The 26,225-nt window shown below is 28.7% G+C and overlaps 3 protein-coding genes across 5 annotated transcripts; 1 reads left to right on the top strand and 2 right to left on the bottom strand.

Annotated features, from left to right (window-relative positions):
* The first annotated feature begins 12,232 nt into the window (after positions 1-12,232).
* On the top strand, positions 12,233-16,966 carry LOC101501814 (zinc finger CCCH domain-containing protein 6). The gene is made up of 4 exons (XM_004498985.4): positions 12,233-12,390; positions 15,076-15,285; positions 15,446-15,570; positions 15,656-16,966. The coding sequence occupies exons 1-4, from the start codon at positions 12,331-12,333 to the stop codon at positions 16,590-16,592; spliced, it is 1,332 nt and encodes a 443-aa protein (XP_004499042.1). The 5' UTR covers positions 12,233-12,330; the 3' UTR covers positions 16,593-16,966.
* Positions 16,967-18,611: 1,645 nt separating this feature from the next.
* LOC101501500 (ethylene-responsive transcription factor RAP2-1) lies at positions 18,612-19,064 on the bottom strand. The gene has a single exon (XM_004498984.4). It carries the CDS (start codon positions 19,062-19,064, stop codon positions 18,612-18,614), a length of 453 nt encoding a protein of 150 aa, XP_004499041.2.
* Positions 19,065-22,998: 3,934 nt separating this feature from the next.
* On the bottom strand, positions 22,999-26,019 carry LOC101501184 (uncharacterized). 3 transcript variants are annotated; one of them, XM_073367944.1, is made up of 2 exons: positions 24,603-26,019; positions 22,999-23,284 (listed from the first exon to the last, which is right to left on the bottom strand). In XM_073367944.1, exon 1 carries the CDS (start codon positions 25,953-25,955, stop codon positions 24,963-24,965), a length of 993 nt encoding a protein of 330 aa, XP_073224045.1. In that variant the 5' UTR covers positions 25,956-26,019; the 3' UTR covers positions 22,999-23,284; positions 24,603-24,962. The 3 variants fall into 3 exon arrangements, with proteins under 3 accessions (XP_073224045.1, XP_073224046.1, XP_004499040.1); XM_073367945.1 differs by having other exon boundaries at positions 22,999-23,241; XM_004498983.4 differs by lacking the exon at positions 22,999-23,284 and adding an exon at positions 23,797-24,436.
* Positions 26,020-26,225: the final 206 nt, after the last annotated feature.

Here is a 26,225-nt window from a genome sequence, read left to right as displayed (position 1 = left end):
TTTCCCTACTTTTCACACTTTGAAGGAGAAGGGAATGTTGTACAAAAATCTGATGTGTGGACAGAGGAGTGTGTGTGTTGGCCCGTCAAATCGGGTCGTTTTAAATTTTCTTGCTTTCATCATAAGGTGTTCTCACTTTTCGGTGCCCTTCGTGCTTCTCTCTCTTTCAAAGGCATTTTTCATAATCAATTAAAGTTAGTGAAGTTAGTGAGGAATGCAAAAAGATTCCTCCAATCCCTAAACTTGAAAATGGAACCCCTTTTATCTGCTTTTTTCTAGATACGGATTTTTCATATCAAAAAATAATGCAAATGTCCAGCATGTGGATTACGGTGACCCTGTCTCTTTTTATATGTTATTACTTACTTACATATACATATTTCTTATATATTTCTTAATTTTTTTAAAGAAAAATTAGCAAAAATATAGTGTTCTAAGGCTCTTTTAAATATTTCGGAGATTCTATTTTAATTAAAAAAAAATATTTTTAATAATTAAAAATAAAACAAAATAAATTTTAATTTACAAAAGAAAATTAAAATTTATTTTTAACCTTGTAAAAAACTCTCAACATCTTAGTTCATAAATTTTTTATTTATTTTTAGTTTCTAATTTAAAAAAAATATGATAGTTTTAGCCTCTAAAAAAGATTCATATAAAGATTTTTGATCCAAAATAAAGAATGTTTTAAGATATATTAGACACACTTATAAAGAAATTTAATATTTGTTGAATTTCAATAACAATAGCAGAAATCGAACTTGTAAGTTCAATACATGTGTTTTACAACTCACTAATTCGTTGATATTTGTGCTATGATGTTAGATTTAAATTTTTTGAATTTATATTTATACTCTCTTTAATAAATTTTGTTCATAATAAAATAATAAAAGTTGTATTTTATTACTAGATCAAAATATTAGAGTTTCTTACATTTATTACTATCTCTTTCTTTTAAATATTTCTAATTTTGTAGGTGTTTAATATAAACCTCAAAAAATTATTTAAAGGTAAACTTTTCACCTTTATTATTTTTTTTAAAAGATAAATATGATATTTTATTAAAAATAGCAATGTTTGAAACGAAACCGCTTTTTTCATATGGGCATATGAGGTGTAAGAAATATATATTTTTTAATAATAAAAATAAATTAATAATAACGAGCAAAAAATAATTTCCTATGAGATGGAACCCCATATAGGCATATAGTATCCACTATCCACTCCCTTACTTTAGGAACTGTAGCATCAATTTCCCAAATTCTACTTTGTACTCCACGTATATATATGCCATGCATTCATGATCTACCTTGAAAATTTTGCTTCATTCAACTTTTTAAACCAAATTGATTACAAGTATATGTTGGTGTATTATATTTTATATGAATTGAAGTGGAGCCATATGCATTATGCATATTGCTTTTTTAATATTTATGTAGTTATATATATTTTCAATTATTCATATAATTGGCTCAACATTAATCTCACTTCCCTAAACGATATAAGGAGTGAGCAATGATTCTCACTGCCCGCCTAGCATATGATTGATATGATTGAAGAGTTATTCTTGAATGGTTGGTTATAAGACTATATGAATAGTGTTTGGTAATATACAAAAGAAATACTTTTAAATATCAACTAAAATTAAATTATACTTTTTCTTATTTTTAATTAAAAATCGGCGCACGAGTGGCACATTGATGACACACGTGTTATAGTCAAAATAGATGATAAGCAATGATCACAATGATGCACCTGCAATGAAAGCATGAATTATTCATTCCTCTTTGAAATCACTTATATATTATATCCTATGGTTAATGATTATGAATGCCGCTGTGCTCACTTTGCTACCCACTTTGCAAACCAATTGAGATTTGAGAGCTACGTCACCCTCCAAACTCCATCTTTCCTCTTCTGCCCAATAATGTCCACTCCTCAAATTAACAGTTTACAAACATGTCTCATTTTAACTTCTAACACACTTTTTTTTAACTACAATGTCAAATATCTTTATATATATATAACTCTAAAACGCTCTTATATTCATCATATTCAACTACAAATGGTACTTCAAACCTATAACAAATAAGAAAGTTTTATTAGGGATTAACATATCATATGATCTACTAACTAATATGAGAGTTTGAGAGTATCATTACTCATGCTCTTACCAACATCCAACTCTAACATGTTATTTTTATTTAATCCATAACTACGATGTAATTTGCCGCAACATCGAATGACCGCACACCAAATACTATGAATATATTTAATAAAATTGGTTGATAGTTTATCATTGTTTTAAGTTAATTGAAGTGTTTAATAAAATTAATGGTTTAATTAAAAATGTAAAATAATATTACATGTTTCAATTTTCGTCCCTCCATCAAACTATAAACTCATAAATTACTTGAATTAATTTATAAAAAAAAAAACTTATAAGCTATAAGCTCATAAATAAATGTTATCAAAATAACATATATCTTATAAACTATAAATTATAAGTTCATTTCATACATTTACCAACAAAGTCATATCTATTTTTTATTTTTATTTTTAAGTTTACCTCAAAAGATTTTGAGATATCCATGTTAAAAAAATTTCAAATTAACAAAATATATATATATATATATATATATATATATATATATATATATATATATTATACACACACACACACAAAATTTAAATTATATAGATTGATTGGAGTTCTCTGTAATATTTGGACAATGTATCGAGAAGAAGAAGAAGAAGAAAAACAAACTCGTGATGTACCAATGCATCGTCAAAATTCCGTACATGTGAGAAATGTGCAACAATGTGGTACTGGAGACCACATTCGACATTAATTTTATCTAAGAAAATATGGACTATGTCGGTTAACTGATCATATTAAAAAATATTGTTCAAATGTTATAGGAAATTCTAGTCAATATATATAATTTAAAATTTGTGTTTGTGTCCTTTTATGAATTATATTAATTATATATTATTAATTTAAAAAATATTAAAATTTCTTAAAGAAATCGCATTTACAAATTCGGACTTTCTTAAAAAAGTCGTCATTTGTAAAGGCGACTAGTAAGTGACTATAGAAATGGATGTTTTGGTATATAGTTTTGAAAATGAAGTATTTTAATAAATTTTGTTGAAAAAGAGAATATTAAAAAAAAAATTGAAATCGACCACTGTTGCCTATTCTAATATTTCAAGCAACAATTTTAGCATTATGTGGGTGGAAAAAAAAGCTAAGAGAGTTTGATTTGAATACTATTTTTTTTAATTGAATGGACAATTAGTCTTTTAAATTTTAAACATCTATTAAATTAATATATAAATTAATAAATATATATTTAAAATTGTAAAATAATGTTAATAAAAATAGTTCATATTTAATTTTTTATCGTTAAAAATATATGATATAACATGTTAATTGAATATGTAACTATTTTAAGTGATCTTATATCAATTGTAATCACAACGTAGACTAATTTTATGATGATTTAAATATTTTATAAATTAATTTGTTCACAATTAATCCATGCTCAATTATAATTATTCATAAATTAATCTCTGAGATTATTGTGTAGAAAGTGTGAGTTAGAAATCTCAAATTGATTAAAAAATGATGGTTGAACAATAAATAAATGCAATGACTCATAAATTCATTGTCTTATGGTTGAATAATATATAAGTGAGATGATCTATAAAACTATTGTCTTAATATTTTAGGCGACAATATAATATCCAACTCATTAGTGTGGTTGCTTTTGATTCAATGTAAAAGATCCCTCAAATTTCCTTCATGATCCAAAAGAGATAACCAAATTTTATTGATAAAATTGTTTCCAAAAAATTATAATACTACAATAAAATATCTAACGAAATTTTTTTTACATAGTGATTATTTTGTTTATTATTAATTAATTTTAATGATGTAATTATTGATAATTTATATATTTACTATTTTAATTATTATTTAACAATTTTGATTATATAATTGTTAATTTATAAAATTTTGGAACTAATTTATAGGCTGTTTACAATTTTCGTAAATTAATTTATATTTTTTGTCTGTTAAAAACGCCAGATGTCAAAGCTATAAACTTTTTGTGTAAGTCAAAGCGATAATCATATCAAAGTTGACGATTAAGAATTATTAGGAACTTGAGGCGATTGTTTTTGGCTTCATGTAACACACATTTGATTGCACCACATTTATATCATATCCCTTCAATCACGACAACACAATTTTCTTTTAATAATTATTTCTTCTTGGTTTTTTGACAAAAATATTTTTTTCTCTTATCAACATGCCAATGTCATACCATTTGAATTAAGAGGATAAAAGGTTCCAATGTCTATCCTATTTATTTATGCATAGGCTTATGATTCTCACATAAATAGGAGATATTGCGTCATTTTAAGGTACAAAACCCTTTATAATTTATTAAACTCTTATAAAAGAAATTATATTTCTCTCATTTCAAAAAATTTGGAATCTCATGTTTTTTTAATTCCAATATTCATTAACACATTTCATCTCCCTTTTTTTTTTATTATATTATAAAGAGAGTTCTTAAAGTACATTTGTTTATTCAAGATGTATCAATATATTTTATTTCTAAATTAACAGTTAATTGAAATTTTGAAAAAAAAAAACTATTTTCAATGATTTAAAAGTTATAACAACTATATATTATTTACTTTAAAATAACAAAAAAAATTGAATTTTTATTATTTATAATAGTCAATATTGAATATTTTTTATTATAAAATTTATATAATATTTATAAATAATAAATGATGTTTTTCCACATTAAATAAAATATAAAAATTAACAAACAACTGTAAAAGATGAATATAATATTTTATAAAATGATAGTTTTTGTCCCACAAAGATTATTTCTCTCTGTGTTGAAAAGAAGTGGACAACTTCTTTTTTATCTTTTTCGATTTTACCTATACCCTTTTTTGGTCATATTACACACTATATTTTTGCCATTTAAATAATATACTATTGTTTTTCTTTTAAATTGGTACACAATCACATTAGAAAACAACTATAAAAATTCATCATATCTTTTATTTTTCTCTTTCTTTTAACCTTTCTTTCCTTTTCTTCCCTCTCACTTTCTTTATAAATCAAACATAGCATAGAGGATGGAGAGTGTGAGAGGTGAAGTTGGGTTGCATAAGAGAGCATGGAACCCACACACATTGGAAGTGGAAATGCATCATTATTATGGGATGACAATGCCATCATTTGCACGTGTTTATGGACCATACACATTTCAATCACACGAACTAACACTACACCAATAAATATACCATGGCTCTTAATCATGATGTTATGTAGCAGTAGTACTAATATTTTGTCAATAAAAAAAAAAAAAACTATTAGTACTACTAATATTTTGCAGGAAAAAAAATAATAAAAATTATACGCGAGTAGTTCTAGAAGTTGATTAGTGAATCTTTCAACAATTATTGAGAGTTTAAAACCTTTCTCACTTTGGCTTGAATTGATAAGTAATTCATAGATATGAATAAAATCAAAAGGAAAATGCTATGGTTACGAAAAATCATACGTGCGAAAAGTGGTGACTGAACAACGTTTTACTTGTTATTTTTTTGACTATATATTTTCTTTTACTCGTATATTTTTGTATGTTATTGATTCCTAATCAGTCTGAAAAAATTGATGTTTATAGTTTAAATTTTGAATCAAATATACAAAAAAAAAAATTTGACTTATTTTTATTATATTTTAATATAGAGGGAGTAATTCTTTTAGCAAAACGACTTTATAGTTGTAGTTCTCAATGATATTATGAAATTTTGCATGTTATATATTATGAATTATGACATTTTTAAGCGAAGTTAACTTTTTCAAGTTTAGTTGTTGAATTTTATATTTAATAGTATTTAATATATCATATTAAAATATTATTTTATTATCTGTCAATTTGATCACGCTTTAAATTTTAAATTGATGTATTTTATCAATTTAAAGTTCAATCCAGTTTTCTGAACATTAAGAAATAGGGGTCTTTGTCATTATATTGAGTTTAAGTGTGTAGGATTAAATATCATATTGATTAAAAATAAAATATTATATTGATTAATAATTTAAAATTTTTAGTTAAAATTTAATGTCAAAATATCTTATAATCTTCGAACATTTAATTAATTGTTGCTTCCGAAACTCCCACGACTCCCCCAACAATTAAGTGATGACTTTATGTTTTACATTACTAATTCTTCTTTTGTTATCTCTTTTTCTCGAGAAAGAGAAAATTAGGGGTACGACTTATATGGGGAAATATTAGTGAGGAGTTAAGAGAAAAGTGGATGCAAACGCGGGAAGAAAAAAGGTTTTAGTGAATGGATGACAGGCCAAAGACAATTGAAATTGATGGGAAAATAAGATCCTTTTCCCTGTAAAACTTTTTCTCTTATGTGCCTTCTTTGGCTCCCCCCTCTCTCTTGCATTGTGTGCACGAACTCAAACAGAGCTAATAAAGCTTTGACTACTTTTCCAAGTCTAAATGCCATATCTAGCCCTTCATCATTATGTTATCAGCTTTTTCTTTCAGTAAATTGATGAATGGTAAATAATCAATTTATTCGGGAAAACATAACTCAAACGCATGTTAAAAGTGGCACTATCAACAATGTCGAGAGATAAATTTGAGAAAGAGTAACTTATTTTTTATAAAACGTGGATTCAATTTTTACATGGGTCATAAATATTTTATTGTTGGATAATTTATATTAGCATTCGTGAAACTTGCCTTGAGTCTAAAGAATTCTTGAGATCCAACTAATCTAAATTTTTGTTTACAATGGACTGTTGTGAGTCTAAGGAAGAGGAAAAGCAAGCAACCGGTACAAATCGGACTAGCCGGTGACAAAGGGTACAATGACAACAGATTCAATGCTTTCTACAGGCATCGAGTTGAAGATGGTGTGAATACATCAAGGGAGAGATAAAACCAATATTAATTTATGTTACTGATTTTCGCGCAGATGCTACTTTGAAGGATCTGAAGAAAGGGGTAAAACTGTGTGTATGTTGACCGATTTTTTTCTTTCAAATTCATTAAATTTTAAGGGGCAAGAGATACATATTTGCTAGGTTTGTGAAGGTGAAGGTGATAATCAAATGCATATTTTTCATTGTTTTTAGTCTTATTTATCTTTGTTTTTAGTCTTATTTATCTTTTATTCATTAGCTAATTTAAGAAGTTATTTGATATATTTTGTTGATTTTAGTTCTTTGATTTAATGAAATGATTATGTTCTTATTTCTTTGATTAAGTAGAAATTTTTTGTAGTTTTGCGTTGTTACTTTGTTTTAGTGCAGTGCTGAATTTTGGTGAGAAATCAACATGACATATGTGGAGTATTTCAGCCATATCTGGAGTTTCAGATGTCCAATTGGAGTCAAACGAAGTGCAAATGAAAGCTAAGATCCTTAGCTACAACTTTCATAAATACACTGGAACCCTATTCAGATTCAAAGGAGGAGAAAAATGCAAAAAACGTCAAATAGAAGAAGTTGTGCGTCTGAAGCGTAGCAGCTGCGTCCGGAGCGCATTTTCCCCTTTTGAATATGCCGAGTTGCGGCTGAATATTTAAAAACACGTTTTTTTTTTCTTCTTCACTTTTTAGGGATCTTTTTTACTATTGAGAAGTTGGGAGACTTGTGCCCTAACAGAGAAACTAAAAGACAACCGTTTCTAACATCATTGAAGTAGGTGTATCAAGAATCATTAATGAATATTTTTTGTAATTCTTCTCTAATCTCTATATTTTTTTATCTCGGTCATGAGTAACTAAACCTTATTTGTTAGGGATGAGTGTATCAAGATGAAACCCTTATTTTTTTTTTATTTGATTTCTAGTTATATGAATGAGTTTATTGAATTATTTTTCTCATCTTTGTGCTTAATGTTTTTTATTTCTTGATCAACATTAAAATGTTATACGATTCGTATTTTGAAACAGAAGTGGACTTTACGAATGCTTGAGATAAGAAATTCATAACTTTGTAGTATAGGGATAGATGCAGATCATGAAACCAATTAAATTAGTTGCAGAGACAATAGTTTTAAAAGAGAATTCATGGACGATAATGTTTAATTCTAATATTAAATCCACTAAGGAATTAAGGGTTACTTTGGAATTAAAGGTTCTATTACAAAGACATTAGGGCAAGAATAATAAAGGAATTCAGTAACTAGGATCCAATTAGACACTGAGGTTCGATTCGAAGTGAAACTCATCCCTGATATTTTTCTTATTATAAATGATCTATTTTATTACTGTTGTTAATTTTAAATATTATTTCAATCAATTTATGAATTTTTTGTTCTATTTTAGTAATTAAATATAATTCGATAGCAAAACGCAATCCTAGAGTTTGACACTCAGTACTACCGTTTTAATTATTACTTCCAACGATTCAATACACTTGCTGAAACACTATCAAATTTTTGGCGCCGTTGCCGGGGATTGTCATATCACTATTGAATTTAATTTATTTACTTAATTGAAATTTTTTGCTATGCACTCAAATTTTTTCTTTTATTTTATTTTTAATTTTGAAAAAAAATATTGTTTTTCTTTTATTTTCTATTTTTATTTATTAAGCTTGCTAATGTAATGTGTTAGTGGTTTGTCTCTTCTTTGTTTGAGATAATTAATCGTTGTAGAGCATGGAAGATTATAATGGTGATATTCTACTACAATTATATGAAGAGTGTGATACTTGTCTTATATATGGTATATGTCGAATGATTGAAGGACAAATCTTGAGAGATACATTTTTAAAGTTATGGATCTTAGAATAATTAGAGTTTAAATCCTGATATGAGAATTTGTGTTTTGAAGATGAAGAAATTATGGTTGTAGATGAAGGTTGTTGAGTTTTTATTAAAAAATTTGGCGTTGAAGATGAAGATTCTTGAGTTTTAATTATTTAATTGATTTATTAATTGATTAATTAATTTTAAAGTTTTTAATTAAATAATTAAATGAGTTAATAAAATAAATTTTAATTTTAAATATTAAATATTGTATAGTCAACAACAATTACCCCATCAACATATGTCACTTCATTCAAATTTAGTCATGTTACCATTTTTTTAATTTAAAAATTATCATAAAGTACTTTTTTAAAACTTGTTAGAATTTACAATAGTATAAATAAATAAATAAAAAATTACAGGGACTAAAATCAAAACGAAACATATTTTCAAGGATAAAAAATATATTTAAACCTATATTTTTTTACAAATAAAACATAATCATTATAAAATTTAAATAAAAAAATATTAACATATATTCAAAAGCTTACATATATATTAAATAAAATATTTAAATTAGTTTTTTTTAAAATATACAAATTAACATTTTATTCCAATAAATATATTAACATATTTTCAGATATTAATAAAATTACACAATAAATACAACAAATACTATATATTCATAAAATGCACAATAAATACAATGTATATTTTTAATACTTCACTAAAAATACAAAATTTAACATTTTAAATCATATTTTTCATATCAGACACATTTTACACTATGAAAAATAATATAAAAATCACATTTCAAACATAACATTAATAATATGCAATTTGAATATGTTATTTAATTATGTAACTTAAAATCTAAGTAAAAGTGAAGAGTCGGGTCTGAAATGTCGATTTTTAATCCTCGTACAAATATTTCTATAGGTATGTTAACTCAACAACTACATTAAAAAAAATTCAAAATATAATAAAAAAAATACTAGTTACTTTACCTATCAAGATATTAAGAGGAAAATGAAAACCGAGATGACAAAAAATGAAAGAAAGAAGAAGAATGGAAGAAATGAGGAAAAAGGTAAGAAATAGGGAAGAAGAAGTCTGAACGTGTATACTAAAAGGGTGAGGATTATGGCCCTTAGAAAATGTTGATGTTAGGGAGCAAGGGATGTGGCCCTCAACATTGTTATGTGTCAGTTAAAAGAGCGAGGACTAAGATCTTGTAAAACCTCTCACTTCAGATAACGAGGGTTCAATGCCTCGAAAAACACAAATGAGATTAACAATACAAGGGTTCTGACTTGCGAACAATACTAATCATTTCATGTGTTCGAATTTGATTTTAAATAGTGTTTGCCCATAATAAAACCCAAGGCCACAACCTTAGAAAATGTTTAATGAATAAAATACCAAGGACTCTGGCCTCTGCAAAGTTGAAATATCAAAACTATTTTATGTTATGGCCCTAAAAAATTGTCTTAATCAGTTTTCTAGGGCTTTGTCCCTCGAAAAATCCTTACAAATAAATACTTAGTTAGGGCTTTTAAATTCTAACAAATCTTTTGGTGTAAAAAGTAGGATGACCTTAGGAATTTTGTTTAATTCTTGTAGTAAGTGGAGAAACACTTTTCACAGCCACCCCATTGACATCTAAAATAGATCATCTCTACTAATAGGTATCAATAAATTGAGATAAAATTGAAGAGTGACAAAAGTTAGAGAGATAAGAAAAATTGATGAGCGAGGGAGAGAGTGAAGAAAGTGTGAAGAGAGAGTTGGTGAAGATGATTTAAATATGTTAACATTTTTACTCACGAGTCATTTTAAAATATGATTTGTAATAAGAGATAACTTAAATAGTGATGTGACAATGAATAATTTCAAAATAATTTAAAATGAGAGACTAAGATTGTGAATAGACTAAAATTGAACAACCTAAAATGCATTTAAACTAAAAAAAATTACAAAATACACTTAATTCGATCATTTTGTCGCCTTGAATCAAATCTATTTTGTTTATGAAAAATGTCCCATAAATTCTCTCATCTATACCTCCGATCATCGCCAAGCATATGAAATATGCATATTATCCTCTACAATTTTTCAATTTTTATACTTATTCAATTATGTATCCTAGTATTTCAAATTATATAAAACGTTGAAAAAAAATAATTTTTACATCCTATAAAGCTCAAAATTATTTTTCAAAAAAAAAAAAAAAACCAAAATTTCGGTTTTGCCAAAATATATTTCTGATAAATTAAAATATTGTGGTTTAAAAAAAATATAATTTTAATTAAATTTGATTTTTTTTAATTATTGTTTTTTTTTTGAAAAAAAAACTCAAACATTCTGTGAAATTAATTTGAGTTTAACGAGCCTGCATTGACAGCAGGATGGACCTATATATTAGGTTGTCTGGACAATCATTTGGACTTAGTTTCGAAACTTTTTTTTTCTTCATTTTTTTACTACTTAATATACTAAAAAATAATGATATAATAATGACAGAGAATAAGGATAGATCTATATTATAGATTGTATTTTTACTATATTTTAATATTTTCTAAATATGAGAGGTGTTGTTATAATAGTTTTTAAATATATTAAAACCATAAAAAACATTTTTATTTATTTTTTTATTAATTATTTTGATTTTTAAATGTGTCTTAAGTTTGTTAATTTAGTTTTCAAATATATTTTTTTATAATTAGTTTAACTTATAAAATTATTAAAATAAAATATATATTTAGGATGTGTTTTTAATTTTAATAAATTCGAATACTTTTGTAGTAACACATCACATATTTAAGAGTGATGACTATTTTTTTTAAAATATTCCCTACGTTACAAAAGTCGAAAGAAATATATATCACATTTCCACGATTTAAATTTTTTGGATCCATATAACAATATAAAATAGTTTTTCAACTAACTTTTCCTTTTGTTGTAAAAACCTTTGGCTACAGTTTAACAAAGGTTACCATTAGAAACATTTTGCTATGTAATAATTTGTTGGAAAAAAAAAAGCTTTGTAATTTAATTTTAAGAATTTAGAATTTGAGTGTTTCAAAACATAAACTCATAAAAATATAAAGGCGAAAATACGAATTTTATATTTGAAAAATGTGAGGGACAGGGGATTAGGTGTGGGGGTATAAGCAAGATTTATCTTCTTTTCAATTAAGTTCAAGGCCCAACTCCAAGCCCATTTTCAATTCGAATTAGCTATTTTTGTTTTTACCAGCGAATCAGATGCGGGTTTTACCCGTTGGATCCGACTTACAATCGGATTAGTTACAACAACTCCGGTTTGGTAACATATGCGATTTAATATTCAGGCCGGACCGTCCAATTTCCACTAAAACCGGTCTGACCAACCGGTTCATATTCTATAACACTGGACTAGAGTTTACTCTGTTTCGATAGTTCCATAACATATATCGAAGACGCATTTTTTATTTTTGTGGTAACTGTATTTTTTTTCTGGGTGTGAGAAAATATGCGTGGATTGCAAAAATCGAAAAGAGTTTCATGGCCCAACGATTTAGATCTTTGTCAGGTAAAAATTATCTTCGAGTTACCATATCCTAAATCGATTAATTCATTCGATTTCAATGATTACATCGAATAATCGCTTCACTTTTTAAAACCCTAATTATTTACATGTTTAATTTTGAGGATTTTCACATGCTTGATACTCAATCCGTAATCTAATATCGACGGAAAATTTTCCTGAACACCGTTATAATCTGATCGGGCTTTTTCGGATTTGCATGTGATTTGTGAATTGAGGAATTTAAATTGTTATAAAAAAAATTGATTATATATGCTGTTCAGTGTTGATAAAGAACCTAATTGAATTAATTAAAGTTTGAAATAGGAAACTGATAATTTTACTCTAGATTGAGATACCTATAAATTAAGCTTTGAATTGAATGACGTTGAAAAAAGAAAACAGAAAAAAGAAAAACAGGAGAAGAAAAATGGCGACACCTTTTTTTTTTTGCAACCGTTAATGTTAGTAATTAGTATTGTTAATATTGCTAGAATTTTTGCTGAGGGTGGGGATCGAAACTGTGACATGTGGTGATTAGTTACCGTACAATATAAGGAACTGATGCAGTAAAATTTATGTGGGATTGGCAATTATGCTTTGGTGGGGATTTAGTTAGGTTGGTTACTAATTTTTTTTATGTACAATCCTGTGTAGTCTTTGGTAGGTTATGCGAGTTGGTCGCATGTTAGCATCAATGTTTCGTATAGACATAAATCTTTTTGAGTTGGGTTTTTTGAAGTGAAGGATGCTGATAATCTTACTCTAGTACTCTTCCAAGAATAAGCGTTCTTTGTGCTTTTCATGTTTCGGGTGGTGCTGGAAAAAGGAAACTTTCCTTCATTGGATTAGATGTTAAATGGTTTAATGGTTTGAACATATATTCCGATTGTATGAGCTACTGGTCTTGCAGGTTATTAGTGTGTTTGGTTTATTGTTGGCACATGTTACAATGCACATCCAACACCAATGCAGCGTCAAACACATGATATGTATTTATATGTGATTTCAATTTGTTTGCCTTTAATCCTTAGTCTTTAGCATGCAAAAATGTGACTAACATATTCAGTTGTTACACTTTAGAGTTTACTTTTGGAATTAGCTTATAAGGATCATCTTTGTCTTGTCTCAACTCTCAAGTTTCCATTCAAGAAAGTTACTTTGAAATTTGTTGCAGTCATTTTGTTATTCTTTTATGAATGGGCATTAGTTAAAAAAGGGTGACCTTTCATGGTATTTTCCATTTCTTCTTGTTCTTGTGGTTGTTAATCAGACTACTTATTATTTGTGGCTATATATGTGGGTTAATTGATTCCTCTTACTTTTCTATTCATGTTATTGCCTATTGTTTTCTTGCTTGCTATGCTTTTTCATTAAAAAAAAGTAACACTACTTTCAAAGTCATGTGCTTCCCTATCCAACATAGTTGCATTTTAAAGTGAATGTTGTTTCTCATATTTGTTTTCACTGCTATTACTATTAGTGTTGTATTTTTGGTGTCCAAGCAGTCTTGGTAGAACTCTGCACCTTAGAAGTCTATGTAGTTTTTCACTCTAAAATTCTGTTATATTTCTATTTAAAAGGATACTAAGTGCAAGATCTCAGCCACTTCCAACATGGGAGGGTGGGGGCCAAGTCAGTGGGATATTTTCTGGAGATGTACCTCTGGTGCATGCAGAAGTATTGGAGGTAGAGGTGACTAAAATTCTGGTTGGGCCAGACTATTAATTCACTTCAGACAACACCTATCAGAGTGTGACCGAATATAAGTTGTAAATAGTCGTTGTTGTCTAATACTGGGATGAAGAGGTGAAAGAAGGTTGTGGGATCTGATTGAAGACATTTTGAAACAACTTGCAATTTGATTTTTAGAATGTGTTCTCTGTTCTACTCGGGATCTGAACTTGGCGTTGTCTCAGTCTCTATGCAAATTCATAGAGAGAAGGGTATATACTCTCTTGTGGGAAAATTAATGAGTTATCATCAGTATCTTGCCTAGTAGTCAGGCAAGATTGTAAGCATTGTTTGTCATTGGATAGTGTTTCCTTCTAGGTTGGGGAGATTCTGGATGCAATTTTTCTGAGCTCTATAGGCTGTGAAAATCTTAAAACAATATTGAGTGGAAGATATGGTTCCTGGCCTTCTAAGTATCTATTATATGAGTATAGATGGAAAATTGAGTATCTTTAAGTTGTTTATTCTAATTACCCATAATAATTTGAATACGAAAGAGCTTGTTATATGATTTGAAATCTCACAGGAGTCTGAATGCTTTTGCGTTTATCGTTCAATCAAAATGGGATAAATTTATTCTAGTTAAATCTCGGTGTTATTTCTAGCGAAAACAGTTCTCATTCAATCATCAAATATTGTACTTGTATGAAATCCGTCACAAATCACTTAATTTGTTCCTAGTAAAATATTATACTGAGAATGCAAGTTCATTTTGTGCACCGTATCTTTCACTGTCATGTTTTTTTGGTATTTGTTTTTTCTCAATTATTTGGTTTGTAATCAATTAGTTTGTGTTTCTCTGTATTTCAAGTGTTTGCATATTAGTAAACAATCACCATGCATATACTTGAGGATGTATTGAATGAACGGAATCAACAGTTAGTCATTTAAGACAAAGTTGCCCAGGTATAAGAGTGCATAAGAGTGCTGAAAGACTGCTTCCTTCTTGTTGAACAGGTTAAGTTATTCTTATCAGAGGAATCTCCTTCACAAGTTGGGTTAAATTCTCAAGATCACCTCCAAGCAAAGGCATCATTGTTGTTGCATCAAGGCGGAGCAAGTTCTGATGATACTTTACCTCCTGGATTTGAGGGAAATCATGCTTCAAGTCAGTTTGACATTAAGCTGTCCCAAATACCCGTTATTAGGTGGATTAATCCACCTAAGGTAGTTTCTTAGTTCTATTTTAAACTCTGTCTTCAGTAATTTTCAGTATTATTATTTATGATTCAATATGGGTGGAAGCTAGTAAAAGAAAAAAGGTGTAATGTGAGTTTGCTTTTAATAGTTTAACTTTTAATTCTTTGTCAATATGTGGTCCTCTCAGATTGTGCTAGATCTCACCTGGCAAGTGGTGGCTGGGGAAGAAAGCAAAGAGATAAGGGATCAATATCATAGGGAGATGAGAGTCCTTGAAGCTATTTATCCACGCATATCTTCCATTCCACCAAAGTCTGAGTCTTCTCTTGCCCTGTTCGATAATTTTTGTTTCCATGATTTCAGTCATATAAGAATGTTTTTTTTTTCCTGGATGCAGTCCTTCAGTTACAGTGGATGTTGAAGAATCCCATTACATTGATGGTCAAACTGTTGTGATCCCAATTACGCCTTTTGAAGACGGAGATGTGGCAGCAGATACATCATCCCATTCCTCGAAACAATATGGTGTTTCACAATCTCATGAATTATCTCCTGGTATATTGGAGGGTTCTAACTCTGCTACAAGTATGCCGATAACTCGTGGCCTAGTGTCGGATGTAGCTGCTGCATCTGTTGCTTTAACTAGCATAGTGAAGAGCAGTGAACATGGTAATTTGATTGACCGTGAATTACTCAATAATATTCTCAACAATCCTGAAGTGATTGAGAAATTGGTTCGAGATTATGGAGTTAATAATAATGCACAGTATGTACAAAACGTGGGATCATCTTCAGGATTTTTTCCACATCCTCCAAACATGGGATCATCTTCAGGATTTTTTCCACATCCTCCGAATCCCATTAATCAAGTTGAAACCACTACAACCTCATCAAATGCGTTTTCATCCACTTTCTATTCCCACACAACTGGAGGTCAAATGGCAGCTATTTCTACTCAATGGCATCCTAGGCCTGCAATGAGTTCAGCTATTGCTGCAACTCCTGTTGAGGCCCCATCAACAAAAGATGTAAACTACTATAAGAGCTTAATTCAACAACATGGAGGAGATAAACAAGAAGTACTTCCATACTCCTCCGGTAATCGTCAGAACCAGCAACAGTTAACAAATTATGAGACAACACATAATCTTAGAGGAAAAGTGTCGAAACCAAAGATAATGAAGCCTTGTATCTTTTTTAATAGTTCCAGAGGATGTCGGAATGGAGCTAACTGTGCATATCAACATGATGCATCATTTCAGCCACAAGGTAATCCGGTTTCAGGGATACAAAGTTCGAAGAGAATGAAAATGGATAATGAGATAAGCAGTTAATTGACCTCTTCTATGGCTGGTGGTGTTGGTTGCAAATTATTTTGATGGGGAGGCCTGAATGCAGGGTCCATATCATACACATTTGATATGGCCATGTTACCATTTTCTCTGATAAGTGATTTTGAGCCTGATAAGTGATTTTGAGCCTTATTTGATATCATTTTTGAATGAATGTCTCTCCTCTTCGTCTTCCATGCCTTAAAACCTGCAAAAATTGCGACCTCTCTTTCTTGGTTATTCTTTATTATTGTAATTCAAGATGAGGTTTTGATGTTGCAACTGATTGGAGGTACCACCAGCTGGATGATGTATTAATATTTTTTTGTTCTTTTCTTTACATTTTGACTGTATAAATTGATTTGAATTTCCGCCCATTTTAATTTGTTTTCATGTTAATATTGGCATAAATTCTCATTTCGAGACGAAAAGTTGCAGGGAGTAGTAAAAATCTTGAAGTCAATGGAGAGAAGATAAAATGTTAATTTGAGAAGTTACATTTATTAAAATAATAAAAATAACTTTTTTAATATTTTCATTCTTATATCTTTGTTAGTAAGGAAATTTAACAAGTTTTTGAAAATGACTAAATTGTATTCATCGTGAGAAATTTCATTATATTTTTGGTTATGATGAGCGGGACAAGGAGAAAATGAAAAAACAGATTTGTGATAAACTTCAATTATGTTTTCATCTTTTTATTAAGGGGTTGACTATGATTCTATTGGGTTGGAAATACATCATCCTTTGTCTTCTACTTATCAATCGTTCTGTTCCAAAAATACAAAACAACAGGAGACATTTCCATTTTTTACAGGGTAATGGAAAAGTTGGATTAAATTAAATTAAACCAGTTCTTTCCAAAATGTCTCATTTTCCTTTTTGAATCTTATTTAGTCCTTTGTGAAGAAGAGAGTATAGTGAAAAGATGAAGAAGTTAAGATTTGTGCTCCCTCGTCAAAACAGTGAAACAAAAAAGGTGACAGCCACAGTTGAGTAGTTGAGATTGAGTGGTGTCCACCACCTTGTGCTCTCATCTCTTCATTAATATTTTATCCACTTCTTACTAATCAGCATTACTAGTATTTGGTCGTTTCTTTTAAGGCGGCTCTCATCTTTATATTATTTTTAACAATGTGAAAGTATGCATATATTTTACCGATTACTCCAGGAATATAATTCACCATTTTTAGTCACAGATTCTTTCTTGACCACATGATTCGAATTTAAAATTTTGTTTAAATAATTCAACTTCAATTTTACTCAAGCCAACACAATATTAATAAAGAAGATGAAAAAGATGTAACACGAACTTTTCAAAAAATTATTCATTTTAGTATCACTCTCGTCCAATTACACTTAAGTGATGAAATATACTATATTACGGTTTATTTATTCACATTAAAATGGGATAGCTGCAAATTCTCATCTTTATCCACTTATTTCCACGCTCACCATTCAATTAATAACATATTTAAATAGATCAAATTTAGATGATAGGCAACATATATATACAATAAAGAGAATTTATAAACACAATTATACAAGCCTAATTGATAATCTCAATAATAGAGCAAAACAAAGGTTCCTCCCCTAATTTTCTCTATCGGATGAAAAATAAATTAAAAGTATTTTCCTTCAATAAAAACAATTATTCGAACTGCCATCTTTTTCTAGCTTTCTCAAGCCAACGATTCTTATCAAAATCATAAACAGTCCATATCACATAAACTAGTTTCTACAACAAAACTATAATTCTTCACATAAATCTATTTCTTAGTATTGGAAACAATTAGCACATATCTATAAAAAAAGATTGATCAATAAAGATATCCAACACGAAAAACACAAAAAAAAAAAAGAAGAGAAGGGACTAATTTCCAAACCTCAAGTATCATGCACAGAAAACTCCAAATATATACAATGATATATATAATTAAGAGTATATTGATATTAATCATAAAGTTATTACAAAGTTATATTTGATGCGGCCGCAAATCTCTAAAATCTTGAACTTTTTGATCAATAATCTTCGGGTTTTGGAAACTCATTCAAATCAGGTTTGAGTGAATTGAAAGAAGAGTGATGATGAAGAGAAATTTGAAGAGCATCAACTCTAGCACCAACTTGAGTAGCCTTTTTCCTAATTGAATCAGCCGACATATTATCATGTTGTTTGATAGAACAACAACCTTGTTCGTTTTTTTCTTCTTCTTGATCTTTCAACAACAATTCGGGAAAATTAAGGTGTGCTGAAGGACCTCTAAGGTAGAAAACGGCCGTGTCATACGCACGTGCGGCGGCAATAGGTGTTATGTATGAACCTAACCAAATTCTTGATCTTTTGTTTGGTTCTCTAATCTCAGCCACCCATTTACCCCACTTTCTCATCCTTATTCCTCTATATGGTTTCATATCTTTTTTTTCTTTCATCTTCATCTTCATCTCCTTATTGTTATTGCTTCTTGAATTCATCGAACTACTACTATATTCCCTACCTACTATACCTATCATATAACTAATTAAACTATACTATATTCTACCTACAAGCCTGCTACCTATCTTATATTTATATTTCTTTCTTTCTTTGCAATAACCATATATATACACTTTCCGTGAGACATATTTCAACTGTTTTGAACTAAATATTAAAAAAAATTATGTTAATTTAAATAAAAAAATACATATATTCTATATTGTAATTTTGAAGTGAAGACATATAAAATAAAATAGTTGCCAACCGGAAGAAACAATAATAGAGATTCCGTTCACACACGGAAAACACCTGCCCTTATGTATCAATTTCGATTTATATTTTTTATTATATTCTTTTTGACTGAGTGTTTATTTATTATTTATAGCAATAGTGAGATAGTAAAGAAAACGTTATGTGAAGTTGTGAGCCGAGTGAGGAAATTAGAGTTATCTATTAGTTAAAAATGAAAAAAAATACAAATATATATCTTTAAAGCTAAATTACATTGATGGTCCCTTAACTTAATTTTAGGTAACGTTTTAGTGTTTTATCTTTTTTTTCCCTTAATTTAGTCCTTTATTTCTAATAATATCAAATAAAGTATGAAAATATGAATTTATTTGAAGATTTGATGAAATTTGTATTATATTGAAGAATATAATTAATTTTATGAGTTTTGATTGAATTTTTTTTTGAATTTTTATTTAAAAAAGAATAACGTTGTTGAAATTTTAAAACATAAAATATCAAATTATCATTTAAAGTTAAAATAAAGAACTAAGTCGGAAAAAAAATAAAGGACTAAAACGTTACCTAAAATTAAATTAAGGGACCACGAATGTAATTTAGCCTATCTTTAAATCATAAATTAAATATGAAAAAACATATATATTTTAAAATTTAAAATTTGTTTTTTAATAAATAAAAAATTAATATATATATTTAGAGTACATATGTGTTGCGTGGTGGAGTTGCCACACAGAGAGGTTGATTTAGAGATAAGAAAGAAAAATAAAAATATAATAAAAGGTGGCCGACACAACCATCCTTGTCTTTGAATCAAAAGACATTGCACCAACAAAATACGGTACTCGTAAATAAACTTAAAACTAATCATACGTTGTAACACCAAAAATAACTAAGCATACGTTGCTAATATTATTGCCATTGATATGCCAATAATTTTAAGATTGATTTTTATACATTAACGGCTTCCTATAAATATAGGTCAGCTGGTAAAAATTTGTGAAGAGTAAATTTGAACTCGGAATTATGAACTTCTCTGTATTTAGTATGCCTAAATTTTATTAATAGACTCTTTGAAGTAATCTCCTTTTAATCTACAACAAATATCAATCAATTATATGCGTTCTCAGCTCTATAATAAATAATGAGTAAAATTAAATATTTGTAAAATTATGATTAATTAAAAGTGTAAATAAATATTTACATGATAGTGTATAAATTAAATGGTTTGAATTTCTTCCTTCATGATTATTATAGTATATAATAATACTAATTTAGAATGAAAAATGTAGTATTTCTCTAAAACAAAGGGGGTTGGGTTGGGTTGAAATTAATTATTGATAGTCAAAAGTAGGATTTGCGGCAACAAATGATTTTTGGTTACATAATGTGAGATAATTATATGTGTGAGTTGAGTGTTAATGGTAGGTGTAATAGCGAACAGGTGGATGGAATCAAACGGTGGAGAGAAGTCGGTGGTAAATGGACGGTTGGATTTGGATTAGATGAGAATAGAGGGTGACGTTCCGTCCACGCAAATAATACAAGAACCCACCCCCACGTGTAACTTAGAATGCACTGCATTTATATCCATTGCGACTGTTAACAAAATTTATGTATCTAATTCATATATTACCTATATAGATTATATATATTATCAAATTATAATTCATTTATCTTTTATAAAAAATATTAAAGAGACTACTATGTTAATTGTCTTCTTTTTATAAAAAGAACAGGAGGGACTACTATCTTTGTTTTTATGTATAAGACATTGTTAATTAAACTATGAGAACTAGAAGTAACAAAAACTAAATTATAAAAGTTATAAAAATTAATTGTAATATTAAATTAACTGTCAATTTTAATTATTATTTTTGTCTATAAAAAATATGATAAATACTAATAAAAATTCATAAGTATAAATGTAAAATCTAAAGTTTAAATTGACACACTGTATTTAACATAATAATATAAACATTTTTGTTTGTGAAATTATAAATTAAGAAGTCATTGTTTTATTAGTTTATTTTTTAAAAGAGGTGACTAATTTATAATTTTATTGTTGTATTTATTATACATTGCATAAAAATATGTAGTATAATAAAAAATTATTCAATGTAGTTAAAAAATTAACAAAAGTCTTATAGAAAAAAATAAAAAAAAAACAGTTGCAACAAAATCTCATATTTAAAGACATATGTAGTAATTCATCTTGTTAAGGCTAAGAACCAAATAAATTTTCTAATTTTTATTTATTTTCAGTTTAAACTAAATCAAAGTAATCAAATCTAACTTCTATTGATTTGGTGACTTATTTTACGATACTCAAAACGAATCATAAGAAATGTAAACTAATTTTTTTTATTATTTATTCTTTTTAAAAATCTAAACTAAAACTTTTTCTTTTATTATTAATTCTTTTTAAAAAATAATCAATATTAATTGTTAATTATTAATTTAGTCATAGAGAGTATATTAATTGTATCTTGTTAAAAAATAAGTTGTATTTATGTCAAAGTATCACTTATTAAAGTTTAAAGCAAATCTTGACTTTAATAAAATAATAGAAGTCTTTTTAATGTTAATAATGATATTTTATTATAATTTCATTTACATTTTATCATTTTTTGCTTTTGTGATGCAATTAATTATATATATTAATTAATATATCTTTTTATATTTGTGTGAATACTTATTCAATATATATATATATATATATAAACCTTGATTGCTATCATAATTACATATTGATACAAATGTAACTCAATTTATCTTTAAGCAAGGTACTGTGTTCAATCAAGGCTTATGAATGAAAATATGTAATCAAGAGAAGAGACTAGACTAAAGGTGCCAAGCTAGCTTCCTTAGAAGAGATTATTAGTCGACAATGTTGATATTTTGTATCAATAATATGGTTATAGAAAACAATTAATTACTCATTAATCTAATTTCACATTAATTAACTATTTGTTTGTGTATGTCTCGATCCTTGTTATTTTTATGTTAATCTTTACCCTAGTTGTTTTACAGTTAATTTTAATTCTGGTTCGGCTTTATTTATTTATTTTTAATCTGCGGCAATTTGTAAACCTTGATTGCTATCATAATTACATATTGATACAAATGTAACTCAATTTATCTTTAAGCAAGGTACTGTGTTCAATCAAGGCTTATGAATGAAAATATGTAATCAAGAGAAGAGACTAGACTAAAGGTGCCAAGCTAGCTTCCTTAGAAGAGATTATTAGTCGACAATGTTGATATTTTGTATCAATAATATGGTTATAGAAAACAATTAATTACTCATTAATCTAATTTCACATTAATTAACTATTTGTTTGTGTATGTCTCGATCCTTGTTATTTTTATGTTAATCTTTACCCTAGTTGTTTTACAGTTAATTTTAATTCTGGTTCGGCTTTATTTATTTATTTTTAATCTGCGGCAATTTGCACCCGCGCCACATTTAGGTATCAAAATTGCATGTAACAGATGTTAACATCACAAATATTTTTTTAATATGATCTTTTTCTAATAAACTCTACCAAGAAATTAGAAAGAAAAAAGTTTAAAATCTCCTATAAATTAAAATAAAAGTCTTATATCTAGGTCGATCTTTCTAACTAATTTTTACGTTATCTACATTAGTATATCATATATTCACTTCATTGGAACAACATCAGCTCTGTCAATTATAGTTTTCTTTTTATTCTTGAAAAGTATATTTTAAAAGGAGTAAAATTCTTTATAATTGGAACTAAATCCAAATTACTTTACCACTGAAAAGGAAAGAAGAATGACCCAAAATACCTCCTGATGTTGGACGCGGGCTCCACCCTATTTCTTGCAACATGGAAGATTTACAGTCGGCAGTCCATTACGTCCAATGGTGTTGTTTTACCAAATTGTTATCTTGTTCACATCATACTGCATTTTATATTTATCTTCTCTATTAATAATCTTCATCAAGCTAAAAAAATAACCAAATGAGTCCAAATAGGTCAAATTAAACGAGCTCAATTTTAAATAATTTGTTTTATAAAATAAATTTAACGAATTAATTGTTTAGTCAAATTTCATACAAATTTTTAATGATCAGTTTAGTTTGTTCAACTAAAACGAATGAGTATGATTTATTTCCCGAGTGATTTTTTAATTCTATTATTACTTAGTCACTGATAAATACACGTTTTGTAATTGGTATCATTTAAAAAAATATAAATCAAGTCATTTTTCAATTAATAAGAAAACATGGTTGCTTAATAATAAAATCAAAAGCGTCATTTGAATATAAAAATATAAATAACGAACCAGAGATGCAATTTAAATTAAATAAGGATTTGAACTATAAATGACAAAATTATGGACCAAAAAGTTGCTGAAACAACAGTTTTAGCAAACAATAGGAAATGATATCACGAGACGACGTGCGTATGTGATCACATTTTGAACTAATAATAAGAATACAAATAAATGCAAGTATTGACTTAATCTTATCTACTTTTGTCATTTTTTTTTTTAAATACAGAACATTTTATTAACGACACACAGGAAGCATAAGATGTGCTTCGAAGGGTCAAGTTTGAGAAACCAACACAGTTTACCAAAGCTTTCCTCGTAACTACATGTTATTATCCTGTCAGATACATAAAAATTTCGAGCGGAGATTACAATACCAGAGCTAAAACAACATGCAAAATTGCACATTAAAATAGAAAACTCAATCTAATTCACCTCACTAATCCTACCTACAAGCTCCCAGCTCAATTCTTGAGCAACTACAAGCAACTGAGATTCACCTATAATTAACAAAAATAACAGCAAAAGCTGCATTTCTCAGTTCTTAGCAACAAATTGGTACTTCCAGATTTCAATTGGAGATAGGTAGGGCGAGGAGTACTCCCTCCTCCTTTCTCCCCATCCCCCGAGCCCGAGCCCTACCTCAGGGTGTTTTCCTCTCTTGTCCCCATCGTCACAGATTCATATTTTCCTCCAGAGTTCAGACAAATAACTTCACCAGCTTTATAAACCTAATAATAATATTATTACTTTTGATATCCTTCATATCAAAAGAACAATATCAATTTGCTTCCCACACAAACTACTAAGAAGATAGTACACGCTGCAAACAACAAAATATATCACATTGAACTCAATCATGTAACAAAACTACACTTCAAATGTCAATCCTAAACTGCAATCTATCTTTTAAGTAATCAAGTGTGTCATCTAATTCATATAATATATACAATAGGCAAAAAAATAAAAGGGTTGTAGCAGAAAAATACCATCATCACAAGCAACAGTACAGGATGGTGAAGATAAAACCGCAGGCAGCATACTTCATTCCTCAATTAAAGCAATTCAACCCTCAAAATTCCAATATGCTGCTACACACAACATAACTGTATAACACTATCCTCAATTAAACATAACTCAACCTCAATTTCGGTAATCCATTCTTAAACCTCAAACCAGTATGGCTTCAATTAATATGGAATTAAATCAATAAACATAAAATCGATCTTCTTTAGTTATAAACTCATCATCCACATTCCCATCTTCTTCCAATTCATCGTCAAAACACTTTTAACTAAAATCATTTTTTGTCACCACAGAACTAAATAGTAAACACACACACAAACAAATCAATGAACATAAAACCCATCTTCTAGTTGTTCGTTTTCTATTATATACTCATCATCGTCAACATTATCATCTTCTTCCAATTCATCATCCAAACCCTGTTTTGTGATTCTTCCCATCAAATCCATTTCATTAACCTTTCCATTCTCAACAACAATCCAAGGAAGCCACAAATCAGCATTCTTCCCCAAATCCCTATCCCAATAATCTCCAACAACAACAGTCCCCAAATTCGGCTCCCTCGCCTTCCCCAACATCTCCGAAAATTCAAAATCATCCGAAACCAAAAACAACCAATCAATCCCTCCATTCACCATCTCCCTCTTCAACGACGAATCGGCAGCATTTACCTTATCACCATCCTCCACAACCTTCACAAAAACACCAGCACGCCGCAACTCCGAAGCCAAACCAAACCCAACCCTAGGCGCAGCAGTAGTCCTCGCAGCTTCGTTATACTTATGGTTCCTACGGATAAACCGAACCTTTGAACGGTTCAATTTAATCGATCTCAATCGGGTCAGCATTTTCTGACGCTGACGCAGGTGAATTCGGTCGAAGTGAATGTTGAGATCGAAGATTGATTTGCATTCTTGACCACATACACGGCAGACTATGGTTTTAGGGTTAGGGTTTTGGTTAGGATTCCATTTGGGGAGATTGAAGAAGGAGTGTCGTTTTGTGTAAGCGGAGATTGAAACGACGTCGGCGAAGCGTTCGGCTAGGATTTTGAGAGAGAGTGCGGCGTCGTATGGAGGTCCACGTGGAGGTTTGTTGTCGAGGTCCCATAGGATGATAGCCTTGTTGTTTTTGGGAATGGGAGTGTTAATGACTTGTTTGGTGTTGATGGAGCATTCAAAACGGGCTTTTGATGAGAGTTTGTTATTGTTAGTGTTTGGGGAAAAAATAAGAGAAGAAGTTAAGTTGGAGGGAAAGTGAAAGTGGAGAGTGTGTATTGTTGCTGCGTTTACGTTGTGGAAGCACGGATAATGCATTATTCGCTTCCTAACATTGCTCGAGGCACCAGAAAATATTTTTGTTTTGGAAAAGATGGAGTTTTTTTTAATTTTTTTTTTAAATGAAGATGTGTTTTGAGTTTCATGATTATGTAGCCCAATACTTCGGCCCAATATTGTTAGTTCTATTCAATAACGCGGCCCAAGTTAAATTACTAGATGGATTTTGTACCAGGCACCCCCCAATTTTACCTGCCACCCCCCAGTATTTCTTAAAGACTAATATACCCCTCTGTAAAACAGTATAAC

This window comes from Cicer arietinum, chromosome 4 (assembly GCF_000331145.2).
Source record: "Cicer arietinum cultivar CDC Frontier isolate Library 1 chromosome 4, Cicar.CDCFrontier_v2.0, whole genome shotgun sequence".
Taxonomy (NCBI): Eukaryota; Viridiplantae; Streptophyta; class Magnoliopsida; order Fabales; family Fabaceae; genus Cicer; species Cicer arietinum.
Note: the sequence above shows the minus strand (reverse complement) of the source record. Positions and strands in the feature narration are given on the sequence as shown.